This window comes from Chamaea fasciata, unplaced genomic scaffold (assembly GCF_029207755.1).
Source record: "Chamaea fasciata isolate MVZ Bird 193981 ecotype frontalis unplaced genomic scaffold, bChaFas1.0.hap1 SCAF_1, whole genome shotgun sequence".
Lineage (NCBI taxonomy): Eukaryota > Metazoa > Chordata > Aves > Passeriformes > Sylviidae > Chamaea > Chamaea fasciata.
The window spans coordinates 143,294,953-143,317,238 of NW_027094086.1; the positions used below are offsets into that span (position 1 = coordinate 143,294,953).

At 41.2% G+C, this 22,286-nt stretch overlaps 1 protein-coding gene across 6 annotated transcripts in view; it reads left to right on the forward strand.

The window, feature by feature from the left end:
* DIP2C (disco interacting protein 2 homolog C) overlaps positions 1-22,286 on the forward strand; it is a 309,083-nt gene that overhangs the window by 162,263 nt on the left and 124,534 nt on the right. For 4 of the 6 annotated variants that reach the window (XM_066200565.1, XM_066200584.1, XM_066200575.1 and 1 more), the window contains exons 2-4: positions 1,986-2,057; positions 4,607-4,774; positions 14,070-14,180. In XM_066200565.1, the coding sequence (XP_066056662.1) occupies positions 1,986-2,057; positions 4,607-4,774; positions 14,070-14,180 (351 nt within the window). The remainder of the gene's footprint in view (positions 1-1,985; positions 2,058-4,606; positions 4,775-14,069; positions 14,181-22,286) is intronic. The other 2 variants (XM_066200591.1, XM_066200600.1) reach the window with 1 other exon arrangement.

Consider the following 22,286-nt stretch of genomic DNA (forward strand, 5'->3'; position numbering starts at 1 on the left):
TGTTAATAGTTTCATATCTAAAATGGCATTGCCAGCTTGCACATACCACAGAGGAGCTGTGGCTCTCCATAGGGTACCTCTGTTCTCCTAAAAGAGCAATAGTAAAATAAGAAAGCAAAATTTTTACTCAGGCGTGAATGCGTGAGACTTTGGTGTTGATGAGCACAGGAAGTCAATAGTAATCTGTTTAGCAACAGCTTGAAAGAAAAATTTGTTCACATTTTATAATTTTCAAATAAAAGCAAGCACATTTTTTCATTAAAAACACATTTTAATGAAGTGATATCTATTGTTACTGTCTGGTTTGTGAGAAGCCAGTGATTACAACAGAGAGGGAGTTTGTTTCACTAGCTTGAGCACATGCCAGAAGTGTTCAAAATGGGAAGAAATGTGCTTGAAAATCAGTGGGTTTGAACTTTAAAGGCTTAGGACCTCTTGCCAAGTCTGCCACTTCTTCCCTGCATAAATATGGGAATGTTATCATTTGAAGTGCTTCAGTCTTGCTCTCCCCATTTAAAAACACAGATATTTTAGCCGACTTCTTTTGTAGAGCAGTTTGAGATATGGTAGTGAAGAGTATAGGTGTTATTTTAAGGACTGTTTTTGAAGCAGGAGCGAGGGGTTGGCTCAGGACACTGGCAAAGAGGTTTGGAGAATTTTGCCTCCTTATTGCTTACTGGAACCATTCCCAAGAAAAGGTGTTTCAGCAAGGAGTGGCAATTAAAGATGTTTTTATGTAGTTATTGATTTCAGACCAGCAGACGTTGGTGCTAATTTAGCACCCATTTGCCAAAGCAGGTGGGATTGAAATGAATGTGTTGTTCTCTTGGTGAATGGTGTCCTTAGGTAAAGGTTGAGCACAGGGATGAAAGAGGAAAAGCAGGCTCACCTTGCCATGTCCAGCTGGACACTACAAAGCTCCTTGTATTTTTGTGGTTTCCACCCTCCTAATCCCTCAGCCTATACCAAGTCCAATGTTGCAAGTGAGCTTTTGCTGCATGATGGGTCTCACAATAACAGATAGGCCTATTGACAGGACAGGGAATATGGTGTTATTTTTAAAAATCTTTTAATTGTAAAATCTAACCCTCTTTTTAGTTTCTGGAGTAGCTTATATTGAACACAAACCTATATGCATGTATTAAATTCAATATTTAGCTCCAGAGTCAGGACTGTATCTCTGCTCTGGTGCCAAACTTCTCCCAAACTCTAAGAAGACTAAAAGTATATGTTTTGTTTTACATGACTAATTATGTGTCATTTTTTGTTAGAAAACTTTTACAGAGAAATGTTTTCAAATTTTTATATTAAAAAAACAAAGCTTATATGGGGAAGCTTGAGATGCAGTGAAGTGTCACTTCAGTTGAATTTAGGAAATACAGACATTTGTCTCCAAATATTTTTTTTGATACTTCAGTGGAAAACCAGACAAAGAGCCTTTATGGTACTATTTTCTAGTGGATCTGTTGTAAATCTGTTTTGTTTTGGTTTTGTTCCTCAATGCTGCTCAGAAATTAGCTAAAACATTTATATTGCAGAAAATATAGCAGCAGTTTCAAGTCTTTTGTGCCCTACATGCTCGATTAGAAAAATCCCATTAATGATAGAAAATACTAATCAGTGATGTTTTGCCAGCCACTACAAGCCCACACATTCTATATAATCCATTGTTTATTAACCTAATGAAGGTCACTGCTGCTTTTGAAAGCTTGTGTGCAACACATCAAAATTGTTATAAAACTCTGTGCTGCTGGACTTTGTTGCTGAAATAAGTCAAGGTTGGGTATTTTCTTGCCAGAATGACTCTGGCCTAAATTGATTTTTTTTTCTGGGTGGAATGATCGTTCTGCGCTTTTCATTTGTTCATTCTAATTGCCAGGACAGATGAACAGTGCAGTGGTGGCTAAGCTGATGGTGCTGCCTTTAAGCAGCTAGACACTGTCTTTATCCACATCTTACTGATTTTCCTTTTCTTATCTTGGCAGGTGACATCACACAGAAGGGATATGAAAAGAAGAGATCAAAATTAATTGGGGCCTACCTGCCACAGCCTCCCGGTATGTGTATCTGTGCTTGTGATACATGAAGATGTCAAGTGTACTGATAGTTGCCACTGTAGAAATCTGCATCTCTGAAGAAATATATGTGGCAGAAATAAAGCTATTGTTATGCAGAATAAGCTTATTCCATGCATTTTATGTGTATTTTTATATATATGTCTGCTTTGATGTGTGTGTACATTTTTTACATACGTTGGTGTGGGTTTGGCAGTCATGTCTGGAAAATTAAATCAGCCTAGGCTTGTTAGAGAGGCATTGTTTGTTGGAAGGAATTCAGGAATCCAAAGGAAAACGTGATGTCCTAACTCATTAATATCTGAGCCATGTGAAGTTTTCTGAACATATATATGCACAAGAGTGGAAGAGAAACATGGATCTTTGTAATTTCCTCCGTTTCTGCGTTTTCTGTCCAAGTCTCACTTTTGAAGACACTAGGGAGACCATCAATGTCCTTAGAGTTCAGCTCGTCCTAAGGTGTGTGGGCAGCTGACCTTTTACACATACCTGGTTTTAGTATTAAGGGATGGGCTGCATGCACTTGCCCAAAACGTGTAAAAATACCTTCAAACTAAATTTAATAATGCATTGCTTCATTGAATTTATTTCATACATATGTATAAGAACTTTGCAGAGTTCTTTTACTCCTGTAAGGCACTGGATCATGAAGTTCAATGTGTAGTTGTAGGTATTGGTGTAGACCTCTCTTCTGTCTTGGTCTCAGAGGAGTGTGCCCATGTATTCCTGGTCTCACTGGCCTTACAGAGGCTCTGCTTGGGCTTGGCTGTTCTCTGTGGCTTGTTTTTATGGCAGGCCTCGAGACTAGTTTCTCCTTCTTTTACAAAATCCTTCATTTTTAGTGGAATTGATGGGGTTTTATTTAAACTGCCTATGTGTGAAGGCACTGCCTTGTTCTCTCTTTGTCAGATTTATAAATATATTGGCTAACTCTATAGCAGAAGGCTGATTTTGTGCCTTTGGATTTCACTTGGTCTGCTCCACTGGTGCGAACTCCACAACAGAGATCAGTGCTACAGACACCTCTGTTTTCTGAAGTGATACAGCCTGGTTTGAGAGTGTCTGTGACATTCTCAAACCATTGGGAGACATTAGAGAATGAAGCAAATCAAATCAACAGATTTACAATACCAGAGGTGCAGTATATTAAATTTCCCAGTATTTATTGGTCCAACCCAACTATCAGACATATATTAGTCTTCACAGCTGGTTTTCATGAGACCTGCTTAGATTTGCTGGGTTATGGAGAGCCTCACAGCAATCCTCAATGCAGTGGCACAGTTGGTACCAGAATCTGGCTTTTTTCTTTTAGTTGCTACTCTCCTTTCTTCACACAGGCAAATAGAGCTGTTTCTCCAGAAAGCTCACGGTCTTCTGGTCAAACTATATCCATGGCTGAAACTGCTGGGAGTTCATATGCATGTAATGATGAAAGAGAGAACATGGAGAACCTCACAGATTTACCTTTCAAGGTCTCTACTGTGGTACTTAAGTTTTTCAGAGTAAGGAGAAGCAGAGGGATCTTTGTAAGCCAGTCCCGTGGTAAGGTCCATTCAGTAATTAAAGAGGTCATGATTGAGAATTTAGCTAACTCAGAGCTGTTTTAAAGATGGGACAAAATGGAATGAACATCTTCTGCTCAGCCAGTTGCTGGAAAATCCCTCACAAGGAATGTGGAATATGGATAAGTGAAGGTAATAGGATCTAGAAAAAGTATTGAAATATTGTCCACTGTTTTCTTGTAAATATATTATGCTCAATCATTTAGCTGATGGCTAAATGGATTATTTTATTATAGTGGAAGACGCTGCTTCTGCTGTATTAAAGTATTTTCCTCCATAAATGGATACTATTTGTGCTTGGGTCTTTTGCTGTCTTTGTACTTTTTGTTTGTTTTGTTGTGTTACCTTTTGGACAAAACTTGAAAAGATTTGGTTTGATATAATCCTTCTAAGACCTAAGGGAAGGGGAAGATGAATCTTTTCCAAGAGGAAGTAGGATGACAAAATGATGCTGCCTTTTGTAAGCCTCTGTTAATATCTCAACAATCACATACATGATCAATTAGCCTTTTTTAAAAAAATGATTTTGATTTCGTAACCTGTTTTGATGGGGAATGCAAGAATTTATAAGCTTTGATGGACTTGGATCTTGATGTTATGACAGAAGAAAGGTTTTAGAGATATTTTAAACCAGTAAGGAAACGGACATGACTTTTGCTGGGATTGGAGGCATTGGGAAAGGGCAGGAATTTGCATTCTGTGACTGTGTTCAACGAACTAAAGGAAATCCAAAGGCATTTCCCCTCTGCTGGGACATCCAGTCCTCCCGCTGCACCTTTGCTAACATTCCTAACGCCCATGTTGGCAGAGTGGAACATCGACCCGCGTTGGCTCCGTGGGTGTCCTGTGGTGTCTGTGCGTGCGTGTGCGTGTGTGCTCTACTGCATGGGGGCAGCAGCTCCACTCGTTGCTGTAACAAATGTAAAAAAACTAAACGTGAATTAATTAGTTTTTTTCAACTTGTTACAGCAGCGAATGGAGCTGCCGCGGTACGGTGTAGACTGCAACACAGTGAAGGAGCTGCCAGAAGAATGCTCCGCACTGCCAACATTGGTGTCTGTGACATCCGGGAAGCGGCCGCTAGAGAGAGAGCAGCCAGCACGGCAGGAAACCGGCCTCTCTTTTATTTTCGTTTTGGTGAGCACAATGAATGTGTCTTTTCCAGTCCGTATCTGTATATAACTGTGCCTCATCTTGGAGCCTCTGGCAGACGCCCACATCAGTAGGATGGACATGGGGCTGCCAGTTGCAAGGGAGGACAACCAAAGGATGACATCTGGAAGGCCGTTGCTGGCTTTGTCTGCCTAAGAGTGAAGTGACGGGAAGGGATGAGGAATAGCTCTTCTTAGTAACATTTGAACATATTAACACTTCTCTAGCTTCCATTCCATGGATACTTTGGAGGAGGTTGCATACAATAAGCTGGTGAAACACAGGAATGCGTGTGTTTCTAATTCCCTTTTTGGCACTGCCTTTTTACAGAGCTGTAAACAGGCCCAAGCTCACCAGACTCCGGAGGAAGCTGTAAAAGCACCCCTAGTTCTACACTGTTTTCAAGTAGATATCTCTGCCTGAGCTCTCCTCACATCCAAGCCATTCAGAAACAGACTGACTTCCAGGAACAGGCATCAGGCTGGTACAGCAGGCTGAAGAATGTTTCACAGGGTTGCATCTCTGCAATGCAAGGCATTACTCCAGCCATGCCTGTAGAAGTGTGACCTTCCCAGATACGCATCCCTCTGGCAGGACCTGTGGCTGGTGGCAGGCATTCTGCTTTATCCCTGCATTTGTAGCAAGGCTGCAGAGGGTCTACAGCCCCTCAAGACACCAGATTTTCTCTTGCCAACCACGTGTGCACATGGAGTGGAGGATATCACACTCTAGCCTGCATGCTTGTCCACACTCACACAGACTGTCCAGACATGTAAGAGATGGCTGGAGGGAAGATAAGATTTGCAGTTCTGTCAGAACAAGACATACCTGTAGAAAGATTTTCTATTCCAGAAACCCTTCTCCACTCATTTTTAAACCAATTTGCTGTAATTCTATGGAGGAGACTTATATTGGATTCTGACTGTGTTCGTATTTCTTCTCTAACACAATGCTTCTCTAGGTCAGGTTCCCTCAGTCTGACGTGGTTTGCTACTTCTGCCTGAGATTTTTGCAATATGGGAAGCATTTAATGTAAATTCCAATTTCAGGTTTAACAGTATTAGTGATATTAAACCATGTGATAAATGTAATCAGTAAAAGGGCTGTAGACATATATGAACAGACATACATATATTGTCTTTTTGTCATGCTTATTGGGATGCTGTCATTTTAGAAAGGGAGAGCTGTTACTTTTCAGGAGTGGGATTAATACAAGGTAAGGCCAAGCAACCATGTGGTTGACACCCCAGGTGATGTAGGAGTTGGCTCTTAGGCTCACTGTTTCTGACAGGACAATCCCAGAGAGCGTATTGTCACATGCTGTACAGCAAACGTGCAGTGACACACAGGGGATGTGCCAGATCCACTGCACATTTGCAGGCTGACTCCACAGTGCATGCCCAGCAAGTCTGACACATCCAGATGCTGCACAGACTGCACATATGCAAAGGACATTTGTACTGTTCCAGCCAGGCTGTCGAACATCCAGAAATCCGGAACGGATATGCTGCATTTGGCAGTGTTAATGGGAGAAGGGATGGGGGGAGCCCCCTTTTTCTTTCCCATTAAATCCCCACCTGCTTTAAGTCAGGGAGACAAAAGTACAGCTTTGTTTCCTCAAGATGCTTTCTCAGGATGTGAGTTTGTAGCTGGAGATATTCTGTGTGCAGAGCAGTTTTTCTATCCTTAGTGTGCCCATGTGTCAGACATCTAAAAATAATAGTGCATCCAGACCTTTATATCTGTACATATATCCCAGTCCCTCTTGTGTGGTGACCTTTCTCTTACTTCCTCTGTAGAGGAACCGTGACAGCCAAGAGCTGAAGTAACCACTTAAACAGGGATTTATTTCAGAATAACTTTCTGAATTTTATCTTGATTTGATCATTCAGTTCTGGGTAAGATAACATGGACAACTGCATGTACACTATGAAGAGAAACCCTCCCTAGAAGAAAAAAAAAACCAAACTAAATTACCTGTATTCCCCATAAACTGTAGTTTTACCCCGTTTGCTTCCAGTGTTTTGCCGGGAAATTTGATTATTCATTCACAGAACAGAGACAATGTTGTTACCAATTAAGCATTGCTTCTAAGAGCTTAGACATGGGTGGTTCATTCTCTCTTAATCAAGTGCTATGTCTCCACTAGATTGCTTTCTGTAATTTCCTGTCATTGGTACCACCAGTGTAGCTCTATTTGTAGTGTAACCATGTGGACCAGTCATCAGTGCTTTATTTATTATGGTTAATAAATCTGTGAGATGTGCTGCTTAAAAGACACCTGCTGCTCCTTTCACATGCCTGGAGATGGATCCCTGCACCTCCTGCTGCTGGAGCCCCAACAGCACCAGCTCGGGAACATTTCAAGCTATGCAGGGCAGAGAAGATAATACATTTGTGCAGAAGATCACTTTGACTTATGAAAAAGCAATTTTCTGTAGAATTACAGGAACCAATTTCCACAGCCTCTCTTATTAGCATGACACATATATTAATATATATCTGTTCTCTGTGCATATATTTGCATACTTTCTATGTGTGTGTGTGCGCATGCCTTTGCTTTCAACTATTCCGGCTGCTAAGTCTTAAGGCACTCCAAGTAAACTTGGTGATTGCAAATTCATTTTTTCTTCCACAGACATTATTTTTATTGCTACATTATTTGGATTGCAAAGATTGCAAGGAAATATTTAAACAAAACTTGTTACTGAAAAAATACTCTCATCCATTCATTTTATTAATATCAACAAGTATTCCTATCACATCTGCCTTCCTAATCCTCAAGGACCTTACCGAGGGATAACCATGAAGGGGCATTTCAAAGACTGTATGTGTGTTGAGAGCATGGATCTCATTGAAAGGCACATGCATTGCACAACATGTGGGCACATCCCTGAAACTGTGGGACAGGTGTTTCACAGATGGGAAACTCCAGCACACATACAAATGCCTAATAAGTCTTGGCCTTGAAAAAGAGTTTGGTTTTGAATTGTTGGATGCCTGCAGAGCATAGTTTGCATGAAAAAGAAGGTACTGAAAGCCTCTGAGAAGTACCCCTTGAGGCCATCACTTAAATATGATGGTTACTGTTTTGGTTTTGTCACCATGACTGAGAGTCCAGTTAACATTTTTAGTTCTTTGGTTTTTGATCGCATGTCTGTTTTCTGTCCTGTACCAAGACCTCATAATATTAAACCTTGTTCAAACACAGAGCAAAAAATACCTTCCTTCACTTTTCACTAAGGAGTACATGATGAAATCAGTTAGTAAGTAGTTTCAGCACTTGGTGTGATTTTTTTGGGGGGAGGATATTTTTAGCATACATCAGAGTTGGTGTGTTTTTCAAAGAATTTGAAGATTTCCAAAGAAAAATCTGTTGATGTTCCTGGAGGCCATCTGCAGAACGTAAGAGGAAACATGAAAATGTTGGTCTAAAATCTGACAAATGGGTGAGGAAAGATGGCTCAGTCAGAGGTGGACAACAGAGGGTAGAAAGGAAAAACACCAGTGAGGGTCTTAAAGCTTAACCAGTGCTAGAGCAGAGGAGGTGGAGTCTGTGTAGGTGTTTGAAGAGCTGGGTGCCGCTGTCAAAATGAGAAACTGCTGGGATTCACAATGCTGCCTGAATTTGTCTGCAGTGTGATTTGACCAGTCCATTGGTGAATATGTTTGCTTTGTGAATAGGTAGTCTTCTTTTACGTATTCTCCAAAAAGAATCTTCAAATGGGATACTGAAGCCATGTAAGGGAAAATGGAAATCAAAGATCACGTATGCACTGGAGCTGTAATGTGATGTCCACCATCACTGGTATAAAGGACAGAAAAAAAGAAGCCTGTGATATCCATGTTAAGCTTGACTTGAAAGCTAAACCTTTCAAGGAAATGTTGGAAGGCAAAATTGGGATTGTAAAAAGGAAAGAAATTTTGAAGTATGTGCATTGTTTTAAGTCAGACTAAGAGTAAGCTCACCTGTGAAGGAAAACTTCTAATGAAACAAATCTAATGAGAAATTACATTTTTCCAGATTTATCTAGCAGAACATGGCTCCACTTTTCTGAATGGCTTTGGTTATTGTATTTTAAATCTCCCTTGGCTTACCCAGTGAATTCATTACTTCATTGTACATTTGATGGGAAGAGTGAAATGCCATGCTAAGTAACGAGTTCCATGGGGATGGTGTGACATTTAGCATGTTTACAAAATACACTATGCATTCATACCTGGCTTTGCTTTTAAAGCTGAGCCATCAGCCATTGAATAGAAGCTGAGGAAATACTGTGAAGGGAAGGTAAATAATGTTTCTTAAAACTGCACTGCAAGCACTGTGTGCCTTTCTTCCCACTGGCCCTCAAGTTATTTGGTTTATCCTACAGCTCTCTCTCCTGGGGACACACATTGTGAGTTAGTTTTAGAGCAATAAATGTAGCCTCCGTCTAAGAATGGCTTCTATTTCTTGTCATTTAGACATTTCTACTTTTAAATATTTTTAGATTCAAAAATTTGGCACTGACATAGGAATAACATCAAATCAGCTTGTCAGCTCTCATTAAGGAAATAATTGTCCTCTGTTGGAGAGGGCAGTGCAGTTATTGCCATGTTATCAGCACATAGTGTGGCAATTTAGCTACCAAAAGAAGTAATAAAGAAAGCAGAAACAAGGAGGTGAAGGGGTAAAAAAATTAAAATAGAGGCAAAACCTGCTTCCAGCTGTCAGTTTTGTACCTTCCATGCACTTAAAAATAAAGCTATCCAACTTGCAGGGGTGTTGCTTAAATAGCTTTACTGAGGCTTTTGCATTTTTAGCTAAATGCAGTCAAGACAGGATCCAGCTTGCAGATTAGGGTTTGTGGATTGATATATCATCTTTAAGTTGTCTGCCTATGAACCTTATATTTATGCTTCCATTCTTATGTGAGGAGATGTAGTTATTTCAGTTGATGAAACCCAAAGAGCTTTTCAGTTTATTCCAAAGCAGATACCTTCACTGACCACTTGCACAACTCTCAAGGCTTCACTGGATTTATGGAGTTGCCTGAAGATGGGTGTCTGATACTGTTCAGGACTTCCTGCGGTACTGGAGACATCTGCACAGAGTGAGCACACATAAAACGGGACAATGCCATTCTGGTCAAGCCAGGTATCACAGTCCACATCATCTGCAAAGAAATTTGACACCTTTCTTTAGAATCCTGAGTTCTGGTCCAGGTCTCTGTTTTTCATAATGGGAGCTTAGCTTAAGCACCTTCTTGTAGACACCTAAATATAAGTGTCTTAGGAGCTTTAGCTTGTATTAGGAACACGCCTGTTTGCTTCAGTGCACCTGCTGCTGCCTGTGTGTATTGTGATGACCATGAAGCACGGATATCTAAGCTTCTCATATAAAACAACTGTGTTCCAGACATATATATTTTCCTGAAATTCCTCATAGCTTGCAAAGAATCCATCACTAAAGCTAATCACGCTTACCTGATAAAGTCCTGCTTGAGCTACAAGACTGGGGTAGACCACGGTGTTATTACGAATTATGCTGCTTTGACAGTGGCTATGAATGTGTCTGTGCACAGGGCACTGGCATGACGCTGTCCTTTCTCTTAGGAAAGCCATTCATTGCTCTGCTGCCTCCTCAAATTTAGGAATCGATCCAAGTATGGATTCTCAAGCCATTACGCCGCGAATTCACAAACCCATCTGGGTGAAGCTGCACTTGAACAAGCATTAGCACTTAACTCACGGACCCTTGTGCTGCCTGTGAAAGCTATCAATTTTTGGGGTTTAGTTATGTTCAGAAGTAGAAGTGAAAAAAATATATTCTTGTTACTGCACATAACTGCTGGAGCCTTCATGGAGGTGAACAATTTGGCTGTTAACACTGCGTTGTTATTTGTGGCAACACTTCACTGATTTCATGGTAGTCATTATTCTGCATGGCTTTTACTCCCACCATTGCTCAGGAATGGCAGTGTGTAGGTTCTTGCTATTGTGTCCTTTTGTCTCACACCATCACTGGTGCTGTGGGAGCCGGCGGGTGCGCAGGAAGCCAAGATGTGAGTCCAGGCAATCCAGCAAATTCCTGCTCCAGACCCTTCAGTAAAGAACTGATATCCAGTTCCTTGCTGTCTTTCCAAAGTGGGGCAGTGCTTTCTGTTTTTTCACCCTAGAGGAACATAATACAAAGTGTCCCCCACAGTTGGCTAATGCAGAGCTTCTCCTTGTATTTTAGCACACAATTAACTTCCTCATCTTAATTGGTGTTATCAGTGAGCCAAGTTCACATGTCTTGCTCCACACTTGGCTAGGGGTTTATTCACCGTTTTTACATATATGGCCAAGTGGGAAGTAAAGCCATGAAATGGTCCCCCAGATCTCATATTTTGATATTCTCATTCAGTTTTCTATAGCCTTAAATGACTGCTGGTGCAGGACGATGGGTTGGAGCTCCCTCTTTCCTGACTGTGAAGAAACTTCATGTTGCCCATTGTGTCAATGACTGACTTACTTAAAAGCACAAACACATGTATACAAAGTAGGTGGAAATAAAACTTGCTAAAGTGTTTCAGTTTTAAGGTTAGTTGAGACACTTAATGTATCTGTAGCAAAACCACAATCTCCATAGTGCACTGGAGGAGGGAAGAGCCCTTGGCAGTGTCAGGGAATCTGTGGGCAGCAGTGCTGCCTGGACAGTTGGGTGTCCTGCTGTCTTCTGCCATGGCAGGGTCAGTGTTTGACGTTATCCTGTGTGCACTGTTTATTTTACACCTGGAAAAAGATGCTTGAGTGGTGCCCACAGCTGCAGAAAAGGGGCTGGGATACTTGGGGTGTCTCACAGTCACTAAGCCAGGAGAAGAAAGCCACAGGCTTGAATGTATTTTGCCCAATGGCTTCCAATTCTGCCTGGAGGATCTCCCTCCTGCAGCAGTTGAGAACCTCTAAAACGGATGCGTTTCCTCCCTATTTAATTTCCCTAAGATGTTTCCAAAGTCTGTTGCGTGGGGTTTTTTTTTGGTGGGTTTTGTTTGTTTGTTTGTTTGTTATGTTGGGGTTTTTTTTGTTTTCTGTTTTGTTTTGTTTGGAAGATGCAATTACTCCCCTTTTCCTGTATTATTTTCCTTTGTGTTGTACTGCAATGGTAACGTCTCAATTATCTTTCTTTGGTTTTTTCCACATGCCATGGAGCTACACAAGTCACTTACAATGGGAAATGTGGTACTGCTTTCTTAGCAAAACCTCTGTCACACAGCATCAGTGTTAGGTGTAGAATTTTGGGATGTGTTTTTTTAGGATTTTTGTGAATATATATGATTTCCAGAAATTATTTAATTCTTGACAATGTAGATGAAGACTGAGATGAATAATGGTGCTTAGCATCTCAAACAGACAAAAACAGAGTTTTTAGAAAAATTTCAGTCAAGATTAGTTTTATTATTAACTCATTTTCAGGGTGACCAAATTAAAAAGGAAAAATTCTGAATATAAAAGGGAGGAGAAAGTATTTATTTTGATAAATAAAAGGGAGGAAAAAGTACTCCTTTTGATTATTTCAGTGATTTAGAAGTCAGGTTCACCTGACCAAAACAATATTAAGGGAAGTGAGAACGAGTGAAATGATGCAGTACTATAGTGTGGAGACAGAGGAGTTAAATGAAGACATTTTATTTGATTTAAGAGAGTGAATTATTAATCACAATCTGAGTAGAGGAAAATTTATGGATTCATTCTGTCTTTTAGGTGCCTATGAGATTTTACTCCAAGCATGTCTTTTGGCCAACCAGCCATTCCTCCACAAAATCAAAGCAAACTTGACGTTGCTGATAATCCAAAGATTTAAGAGAGAAGCTGGATTTCGAGTGCCGTTTATTTTCACAAAGAAATAACCAAGCATGCAATGTCTACTTTTTTTCAAAAGATGTTTTTTAAAATAAAGAGTCCATTGAAACCCAACTGAGACTGATTGAAGTAATCACAGGATTTTCTGTTGGTCTGAGGTCTGCATAAAAATTCTTGTCTCCACAAATGTAAACTTATCCCTCTCCAATAAGCTGACATTGAACCATTCAGAAATAGTAGTGGAGATTTTTTACATTATGTTTTAATTGAAAAATATGAACATATTTCCAAGGATTGTTCTGTTGAATCCAATTTCAAGTTATTAGTCCTACATTTGAGCCCTAAGTACAAGGGGCCAGGGTTTTTTTCTGTTGTTACAGTTACACATAGTGTGTAACTTTTGCCTTCTTAAAGGCAAAAAATCATAGGAAAGAATCAATTTAATTTTGTCAGGTACTCCTGGTTCTTTACCCCTGCGCATCACACACCCAAGGCTCTGTGCTTTGTTAGTCCAATCTGAACGCATCAGCTGGGCTTGTCTACTCAGGTTCTTCTCTGGAAGAGAGCAGGGCACCACATCATGCCATTATTACAGATATAGGTCTGCTTTCTGTTCTTGTTGTTTGTTTGAACTTTCCTGCTTAAGTCATTGCCTTCACTCTTCTCTGGAAGTTGTCCAAAACATAAATTTCTAGAAGTGTTTATCATGCTGCTGCTCCATTACTACTGTAGTTTAAGAACCTATCAAGAGAATACTGTTAAAAAAAAAGCAAATTCACTATGGGAAAGGGATTAATAAAAGGTTTGAATCTTAAAATACTGGATGTTTAGGCTCAGCATACTCAAATGCTGCAGGTTTACAAGGCTGTTTTTGTTGTTTTGCTGGAATAGGTTACTTTTTTTCAGCCTGGTTTGGTGCAGTTGTTGTTTGCTTTCTGACCAGTGGTAGCTAAAAATGACTATAGGTTTTACTACAGTTCCCACAGGAACTAGCTTCCTCAGGTTAGTATTGTGTTGTCACCAGCTGACACCATCCAACCAGATGAGGTTTTAGATGGTACACACTAAGTTTTCCTAGGAACCAATTTGCAGGAAGGTTTCAATATCCATTGCAATGGTGTCTGCCTTTATTAGCTCATTAAAATATTTCCTAAATACTACTTTATGAAAAGTCATCTGTTTGTGGAAATAAAAAATGCCAAGCTTACTGTCTGTTTGCTCTTTCTATGTTGTCCATGACCCTGGAAAAATGTTTTTTTAGAGAGAACCAGGAAAATAACCACATCAGAAAAGCTGACCAGAGGCAAGTAGTATGTAACCAATTGACACGATGTGCTTTAGACACTGAATGTTCATTTGCTACTCCTAGTGTATGCTGAACTCCTCCTCACTATAAATCTTCCAAAATTCAATCAGAATGAGCTGTTTGTTTTTTTTTATTTTTTAATTGATGCAGGGGTGGACCAGGCGTTACCACAAGAACGTCGAACTCCTGTCACTCCATCCTCTTCGTCTCGGTATCACCGTCGCAGGTCCTCAGGGTCACGGGATGAGCGCTACAGATCGGGTGAGTGGGACTGGAGACCCCGGAACTGGAGTGAAAATTTGAACTGTCTTGTTCTGTTCCTCGCTTTTTTTCAAAGAAGTTTGTTGTAAACTGATGTAGCTATATATGGGGAACATTCATTGTGCGAATAGAGAGGCACCATCCAAGCGTGTGGGGCTGGAGTTACAAAGCTAAGATACATCTGGAACTGGATCTGGCAGCTAGTGTGAAGGCCTTCAACAGGCACATTAGTGAAAAAGGAAAGAATAGGGAAAACATGGTCCCACTGCTGAATGGGGCAGGAGGCTGGGTGACAAGGGCATGGAAAAGGCCAAGCCAATAATGTATCCTTTGCCTTGGTCTGTGCTGATGGTATTTGAGTTCTGGAAAGCAAGGCATCTGAGTCCAGTGGGAAAGTCTTGAGCAATGACAACCTATACTCTGTGAAGAAGAATCAGTACAGGGAAAATTTGAACAAACTGAACAAGTAGAAGTCTGTGTGACATGATGGGGATGCATCACTGACCAATGTGAGTCCACTTTCAACTCCTCAAAAAGTTGTGTCAGTCAGGGGAGGTTTCCACAGACTGAGAGAAAGCAAGGTTCATTGCTGTCTCTAGGAACAGCAAGAGATAGGATCTGGGAAACTACAGGTCAGCCAGACTCTTCTTGATCTCTTGAGCAGGTGGTAGAGCAGATAGTCCTGGAATCTCTTTTTAAATATATGAAGGACAAGGCAGTGATTGGGAGTAGACAGAATGGATGTACAAAGTTCTCATATAGGCTGGTCAATTCATGCTTGATCAGCTTTGTGACCTTTCACAATGAGATGACATCGCTGGAGATTGAAGGAGGAGCAGTGGAAGTTGGATGCCTTGACTTTAGTGAAGCTTTTGACAGTGTCTCTCATAACATTCTCCTTGACAAACTGGTGAAATATGGATTAGATAAGTGGACAGTGATGTGGTCTGAAAATTGGCTGAAACTGAGTTTAGAGAGTTGTGATCAGTGACACAAAGACCAACTGGACACCAGTCTCTGATAGGTACTGTAGGGAGTGAACACTGGCTCCAGTATGCCTTAATAGCTTCATTAGTGACTTTGCAGGTGACACAGTGCCCTCTTCACACACTGGCAGATGACACCAGATTGGAAGGAGCAGTTGATATACCACACATGTGTAATGCCATTCAGAGGGATCTGGGCAGCTCTGAAACTTCCTTACTCTTACCTTTAAAGGTGTCAACTGCATGTACAACACCTTACTGCGATGAAGGGTAGGTGTGCTCAGCAGTTGTTTGAACTGCTTCAGCGGCTGCTGCAGTAGGAGCATCCTTCTCAGATAGCAGCCTGATGCCACGGACTGGTTCATCTGGTGCTGCCTCTCTGACAGCTGGGAATTAGGGAGCTGTAGACTGCAGCACCCACCAACCCTTGTGGCTGGAGAGACCCTGGTGAGCTGAGAGTCAGAAGCCAGAGCCTGATGGTTATGGAGGGTCTTGAGGAGCGTGAATTTGAGTATGGAAGCTCTGGATTGTGTTTGAGAGATGTCTCTTGCTGGATGCAGTCAGGTTCATTCAAATATGAAAAATTTGATTTAAACATAAGAAAAAAGCTCTTTTTTCTCTAAGAGAAGTTGAGCACTGGCATAAGTTGCCCAGAGAAGTTGTAGTGTCTCCATTCTTGGAGCCATTTAAAACCCCACTGGATATGGCCCCAAGTGGTATGCTGTAGATGACCATGCCTAAAGCAGGGAGTTGGGCTGGATGGTCTCCAGAGGTTCCTGCTGACCTACTCCAGTCTCTGGTTCTGTGGCACAGCTGAATTTTACTGTACTGATTCTAGTTTGGTAATACTATAAGAAAAATATTGAATTTGCAGTATAGCAAGTTGGGAACATCATTATGCCCTAAATAGAAGCACTGATTAAAGGAAGATAAAATTAATTTCGGAGCTGAACAGAAGGGTAATAACTCATTTCCAAGTGAATGGGATCCAACTTTCTTCGTGATACTGCTACAGATATAACACAAAATTAAGGAAGTGGTTGGTTTAAAACTGTTTTATAATGGCTTCTCACAAGAAGAAAGACATTGAGGTGCTGGAGCATGTCCAGAGAAGGGCAGAGAAACTAGCAAAGGGTCTGAAGCACAAGTCTTATGAGGAGCAGCTGAGGGAACTGGAGGTGTTTACCCTGGAGAAAGGGAGGCTCTGGGGAGACCTTATCACGCTGTACAACTCCCTGAAGAGAAACTGGAGACAGATGGGGTTCAGCCTCTCTTCACAAGTAACAAGAGATAGGACAAGAGAAAATGGCCTCAAGTTGTGCTTGGGGAGGTTTAGGTTGGATATTAGGAAAAAATTCTTCACCAAAAAAGTTGTCAACCACTAGAACAGGCTGCCCAGGGAAGAGGTGGAATGACAATCCCTGAAAGTATTCAAAAGGCATGTGGATGTGGCACTTGGGGATGTGGTTGGATAGTGAACACAGTGGTGCTGGGTTAATGGTTGGTCTCGATAATGTTATATTTTCCAAACTTAACAATTCTGTGACTCCATAAAGGAAAAGTGAGCTCTGAAACTTCCTTACTCTTACCTTTAAAGGTGTAAACTGCATGTGTGACACCTTACCACAATGAAGGGTAGGTGTGCTCAGCTGTTGTTTGAACTGCTTCAGGGGCTGCTGCAGTAGGAGCATCCTTCTCAGATAGCAGCCTGATGCCACGGACTGGTTCATCTGGTGCTGCCTCTCTGACAGCTGGGAATTAGGGAGCTGTAGACAGCAGCACCCACCAACCTTTGTGGCTGGAGAGACCCTGGTGAGCTGAGAGTCAGAAGCCAGAGCCTGATGGTTATGGAGGGTCTTGAGGAGGGTAAATTTGACTGTGGAAGCTCTGGATTGTGTTTGAGAGATGTCTCTTGCTGGATGCAGTCAGACTCCTTATGCTGACACAAATGGAAAATTGTGGAGAGCTCCTTATTAAACTTTTTTGTAGCATATCTCTGGTTCATTCCATTAGTCAAGGAGCTTGCCAGTCCCATTTAAAGGAAAATTAAATGATAAATGTGGCAGAGAAAGTTCATGTGTGTCCAGACCATTCTGATAAATTTTTAAAACTCCCTCCTCCCCTCAGAAACCCTGGGTTCATACTGTAGATGTTGCCAATTTTTTGTTGAATAATGGTTGTGGTATCTGTGTAATAATTCCATGATATATAAGCTCCTAGAAGCTTCTCCAACATTACACTATAAATGGTCTGATTTCTACCCAGTGTTTTTAAATAGGTAAAAAAATACTATTCCTGAACTTGTATAATTTGTGGGTGTTCAACACATGGTCCTCCAATCTCCAAGCTATGACTCGCCAGAGCAGTTCTGTTTAAAATATATGCATTTGACTGTGAGTCAAAAGTTGCTTGCTTGAGCTATGTTTGCCATTTGTAAACTAAGACATTGAGTCAGTTTGGGGATGGGCAAAAGGAGACATCCTGCACATCTCCATTGTGTGTCTCTTCTGAGACCCCAAGAGTGCTCTGAGTTGGTGTTGCTCCCTCCTGGTTTCAGTTGCTGTCTGCTGCCTTAAAAGGAAGGTATTTGTTCAGTGAAATGGCGCATGAAGTCCTATCTTAGGGATGGGCCAAGTTGTAATTATTTATCTTTTTAAATAATAAAGACACAAACTTTGTTGCTGTGGAGAAAAGTAAGGAATTCAGTGTAAAGGGCTGTTATTAATGCAGGAGTCTCACTTTAGAAGAGTCAGGACTATACCATAAATTCAGATCTAGCTGCTCTGAAAATGTACTCAGTGTTAAAACTGAAAAGCTTGACAGTGTTTTGGGGACTTCTGGCAAGGCTTTGAATTCCTAGCTTGGTTGCTCTATAGCATGACTCCTCAGCAAGACACTGAGCTCTCCAGCAAACGGGTTTGAGCAACTCTTGCATCTTCACTTACTCGAAACCCAAACGAAGCAAATGCCAGTGAAGTAAATGTAAGTGTACAAGTAGACGTTTCAATCAGATCATCTTCAAATTTACTTTCAGAGGAGCTTTTCTAAGATACAGTGCAGTGTTCCACACTGAAAAAAAACAAAAAACCAACAAACCAACCCTGTACTATGTCCTCCCCTTCTCTGTTGCCCCTATGAGATCAGAAGTCTGTTTCATTCTTGGCCTCTTAATTACTCAATTATTTCTGTAGGCTGCAAACTTGCAAGTCAGGTTTCATTCTGGTTATCATGTTTTCAGATTCAGATTTGCTTCAGGTAGAAGTCTTTGGCATGTTGTTTTGCTGTGCTTAATACTTGTGCATCACTGCTCTGATCACATTGTGATTGTGAGATCCTAGCTGTTACCCAGATTGAGTGTTTGTTATCGTATTTGGCACATCTACTTGGAAAAAGCCCCAAACAAAATGAATACACACTCTTTAACCAATAAGGAATTCACTTCTAGGATACCATTTCCCTTCCTTCGTGTTTTGCACAGTTTATTTCAATTAACATCTGCAAATAAATCTCCTATTCCAACTCTGATCAAAGTCCTTTTCTGTCTTTTCTTGGTAAGGTTTTCCTAATTGGAAGTCTAAGATTCTGAAAGTCATCCAGTTCTCCTTCCATGCCTTTGCTTTTTATGTCAGCAAAAGTCAGCAAAGATCGTTTAATGAACTCTCTTTGGAGTCTCAAAATCATTGCTGACACCAATATCACCTTCAACTTATTTTCTTGTATTATGCAAAATGTCAAACTGTGACATTTTTATTCCCTACCTGTTTTTTTACCTCAATTTTTATTATCATTATTTCATTAATGTTGTAACCAAATTTTTCAGCACTGTAATTTTGAAAACCTGCTTTCTATGATTTTATATTATAAATAAAATTGCCACTTGAGTTTGTGGACTCTTATTTTTTTCCCCCTAAATGTTCCTGGGATATTGCTTGTTTTAAGGTAATTGAATTTTATAATTCAGCCTACACTGGAAATTTAGTCTAATTCTTTAAAACCAAAAAGGTTTAAAATTTCCTGGCTGCTTCTTTTTATACAGGAAGGAAGCCTGAAACCACTACGTTTCAAACTGTCAGCTTTGATAATTTTTCAGATGTCTAAAGAAATAGAAAATGCTATAAAGTGTAGTAACTGAATTAGCGCAGGGTTAAATGGTATTATTTACTTTATACAAATGTGGCAAATAGTTTAGCTGATATTAATCCAAAAGCATTCCTTGATTTGTTTACTACTGATTTTAAAAAAAAAAAACAAACTCTTAGTATTTACTCATTTAGAAACAGTATTTGGAAAAGTTTGCCAAGTGTAGATCATGGCAATGTTTTTCTCTTAGCAACTGCCATTCCTTATCCGGTGCTTGTACTATAATGTTATCTGGGGGCTTAAGATGACACTGAAGCCAAATGGTGCTGTAGGCTGGATCAGTAAATTTGCCAAGAGGCTTTTCTGGCCTAGTGGATTTTCAGGCAGGAATGCTCAGGCAGAGGAATGGTGGCTTGTCCAGCGCTTGTGGCTCTGCGTGTCAGCATCGGCCTTGGTCCGCTGATGGGACTGCAGAGTCAGGCACAGACTGGAGTATGAGTTAACAGTGCTCATGTAGGTGTAGCTGCAGTTGGCCATACCGCTTTTGTTTCCTTAGTGCCTTTTAGAAACTAGGTTTCTCGAGTACTTTTGGAAGCTGCAGATCCGTGGATTTGGAATGGTTTGGTGAGACAAGGAGATAGCAGTTGTGTGGTGGAGTAGGCAAGGGAGTAGTTTGATTAGCCTGGCTTTCACTCTCCTGCCGTGCTGTCTGAATGAGCTAACTCATTTTCTGACTGCGATTTTCAGGGGCTGTTGTCCCTCCATACAGTCGCTGGGGCCCTCTTGACTCACTGGTAGCAGTGGCTGCCTTCTGCTCTTGTTAACATTGAAAACCCTCAGAGGAGGACCTGAATTTTCTGCTGCCATTATTTAAAATGCCATCATATCAGCTGTCTTGCTTTTGGAAGAATGGTCTTCACTGATTTGGTGCTTAAAAACCCCTCCCTGATGTAGCCCTGTGGTGACTATCCTGCCGGAGCTTGGCCCCTTGCCTGTGGCTGTCGCTGTGGTGGCCGGAGCTGAGCTGGGCTCTGCTGCCACGTAAAGGCTGCAGTGCAGTACAGCAGCAGCTGCTGGGACCCTGCCAGGTGACAGAGCCCGTGGGCAGGTCCTTGGGATCAGAAATTGTTTTCTTGGTCACCATAAATCTCCCCCAGTTCTTTGTTTCCCAGCCGGTCATGGTCCGTGGGCTTCAGAGAGCAACTCTCCCTCAGAGGCCTTCAGCACCTTTCTGGAGAACAAGTGTGTTATCCTCCCTCAGCTGGGTGATCAACACACAAGGAACTGAATCATCAGGTCCTTTCCACCTTCATTTTTCCAAAAGGACACCCTGTGGCCTTTAAATTAGGCCAAAGCAAAAAGCTTGAGTTCTCCATCCCAATGCTGAAAGACAGAGTTCTCGTGTGCCAGGACCTGGCTTTTACTGTTTCCACGCTTGTCAGTCATAAAACCCCACCTAAAACCAGAATGGATAACACAAAAAATGCGCACCAATAAGATTTTATAAAAGAGCAACATTAATTGCTGGGGAATGTGGTCTAATATATTCAAAGGTACATGGATGTGTTAGGAATGAGATCGTGTCTCTATGATTTCTCCTGCACCAGAATTCACCTCTGATGAGACAAGGATGGGACAAATGGGTTGGGCCAAGGTTATTAAGTCTCTTGTTTCTCATGAGCTTTGTAATAGGCCTTGAAGATGACCAGAGCACTGCTTGGAGCAGTGTAATCCTTAAGAAAAGGATTGAGCTCTAAAATGAGCTCTAAATGAGCTCTAAAAACTGAGTTTTCCAGATATTCAGAATGATGCGGGAAGTAGCTGCATATGTGAAATTGTGCTGCTTCTGTCTGGGGGTTGATGGTGTCCTAGAAGTAAGACCAGCAATTGAGAGAACATGCTCTGCATGGACTCCGTGGATGAGTTTTAAAAGGCACAGCAGCAGGTGAGCACAGAGCTGGGAACTGAGAAATGGACAGTTTTGAGAAATGCCATTTGTGGAATCAACGTTTCTCAGCTGGTAGCATGGAGGAAGGGTACGGCCTGTAAGGTGGCTGTGGTACCTGCACTCGCAGCTGGGAGAGTACCTCCCTTCTGACACTCTTCTGGTGATTTTTTTCACCCCATCATTTAGGTGGTGGAGGTGAGAAAGAAAAAATTGGTCTGGTACACCAGTCTAGGAGAGCTGCCAGCCCCTGCCCCAGAGATCCCACCACTGCAGGGAACAGTGATTTTCCAAGTGCACTCAGCACTTCTTTTAAAAGATCATAATATAGGAGATACTTGGAGGTACTGCCACAACTACACCTCTCACAGCTCAAACTCCTGAGCCACCTTCCCACACTGATGTTCACAGGGTAGAAGACAGAACAATTTATAATGAGCATGAAATTGTTAAACTTCAGAACAAATCATCCCAGGCCAGGTTTGAGGGTCATTTGAAATATGATATTTAGGAATGAAAGAACATTCCCTGTAGACCCAAGTCCTAGAGATGCTGGCACCAGACCTTTGTCAGCTGAGCTGCTCTGCTCTAGGAGCTTCAGTCCTTGCCTCAACATGTATTTGTTCTCATTTTCTATGAGGTAGGTGAGGTAGGTGTGTGCATGAACCCTAGTAAATGTTGGTGACATTTTGTGTCTTTACAGCTCACCTCATGGTGATTTGAAAATATACAGGTAACTTAAATTTTGTGGTTTTGAAAGGACATTCAAGATCTTGCTCTGCCATCCTGCCAGAACTGACAAAAAATGATTACACTTTGACACTATGAGAGTTGTGCATGCTAAAGGATGGAATGGGAAGATTTGAGGAATCATTTTTACAGAGTCCTCATCATTTAGCATTTCTCCAAAGAATAAGGAGAAAGGAAAATGTTTTTGATGTGCTGTGTATTTGAATGGCACTGCATATAAATGTTCATGTGACTGATCATAAATAATATTTTAACCCTAAATGTGAGTGAGGATTACTTCTAGAAGTTAATTTGAAGTCATTAACCTGACTGTAAACAGATTTATTCAGAAATTAATTAATCTCC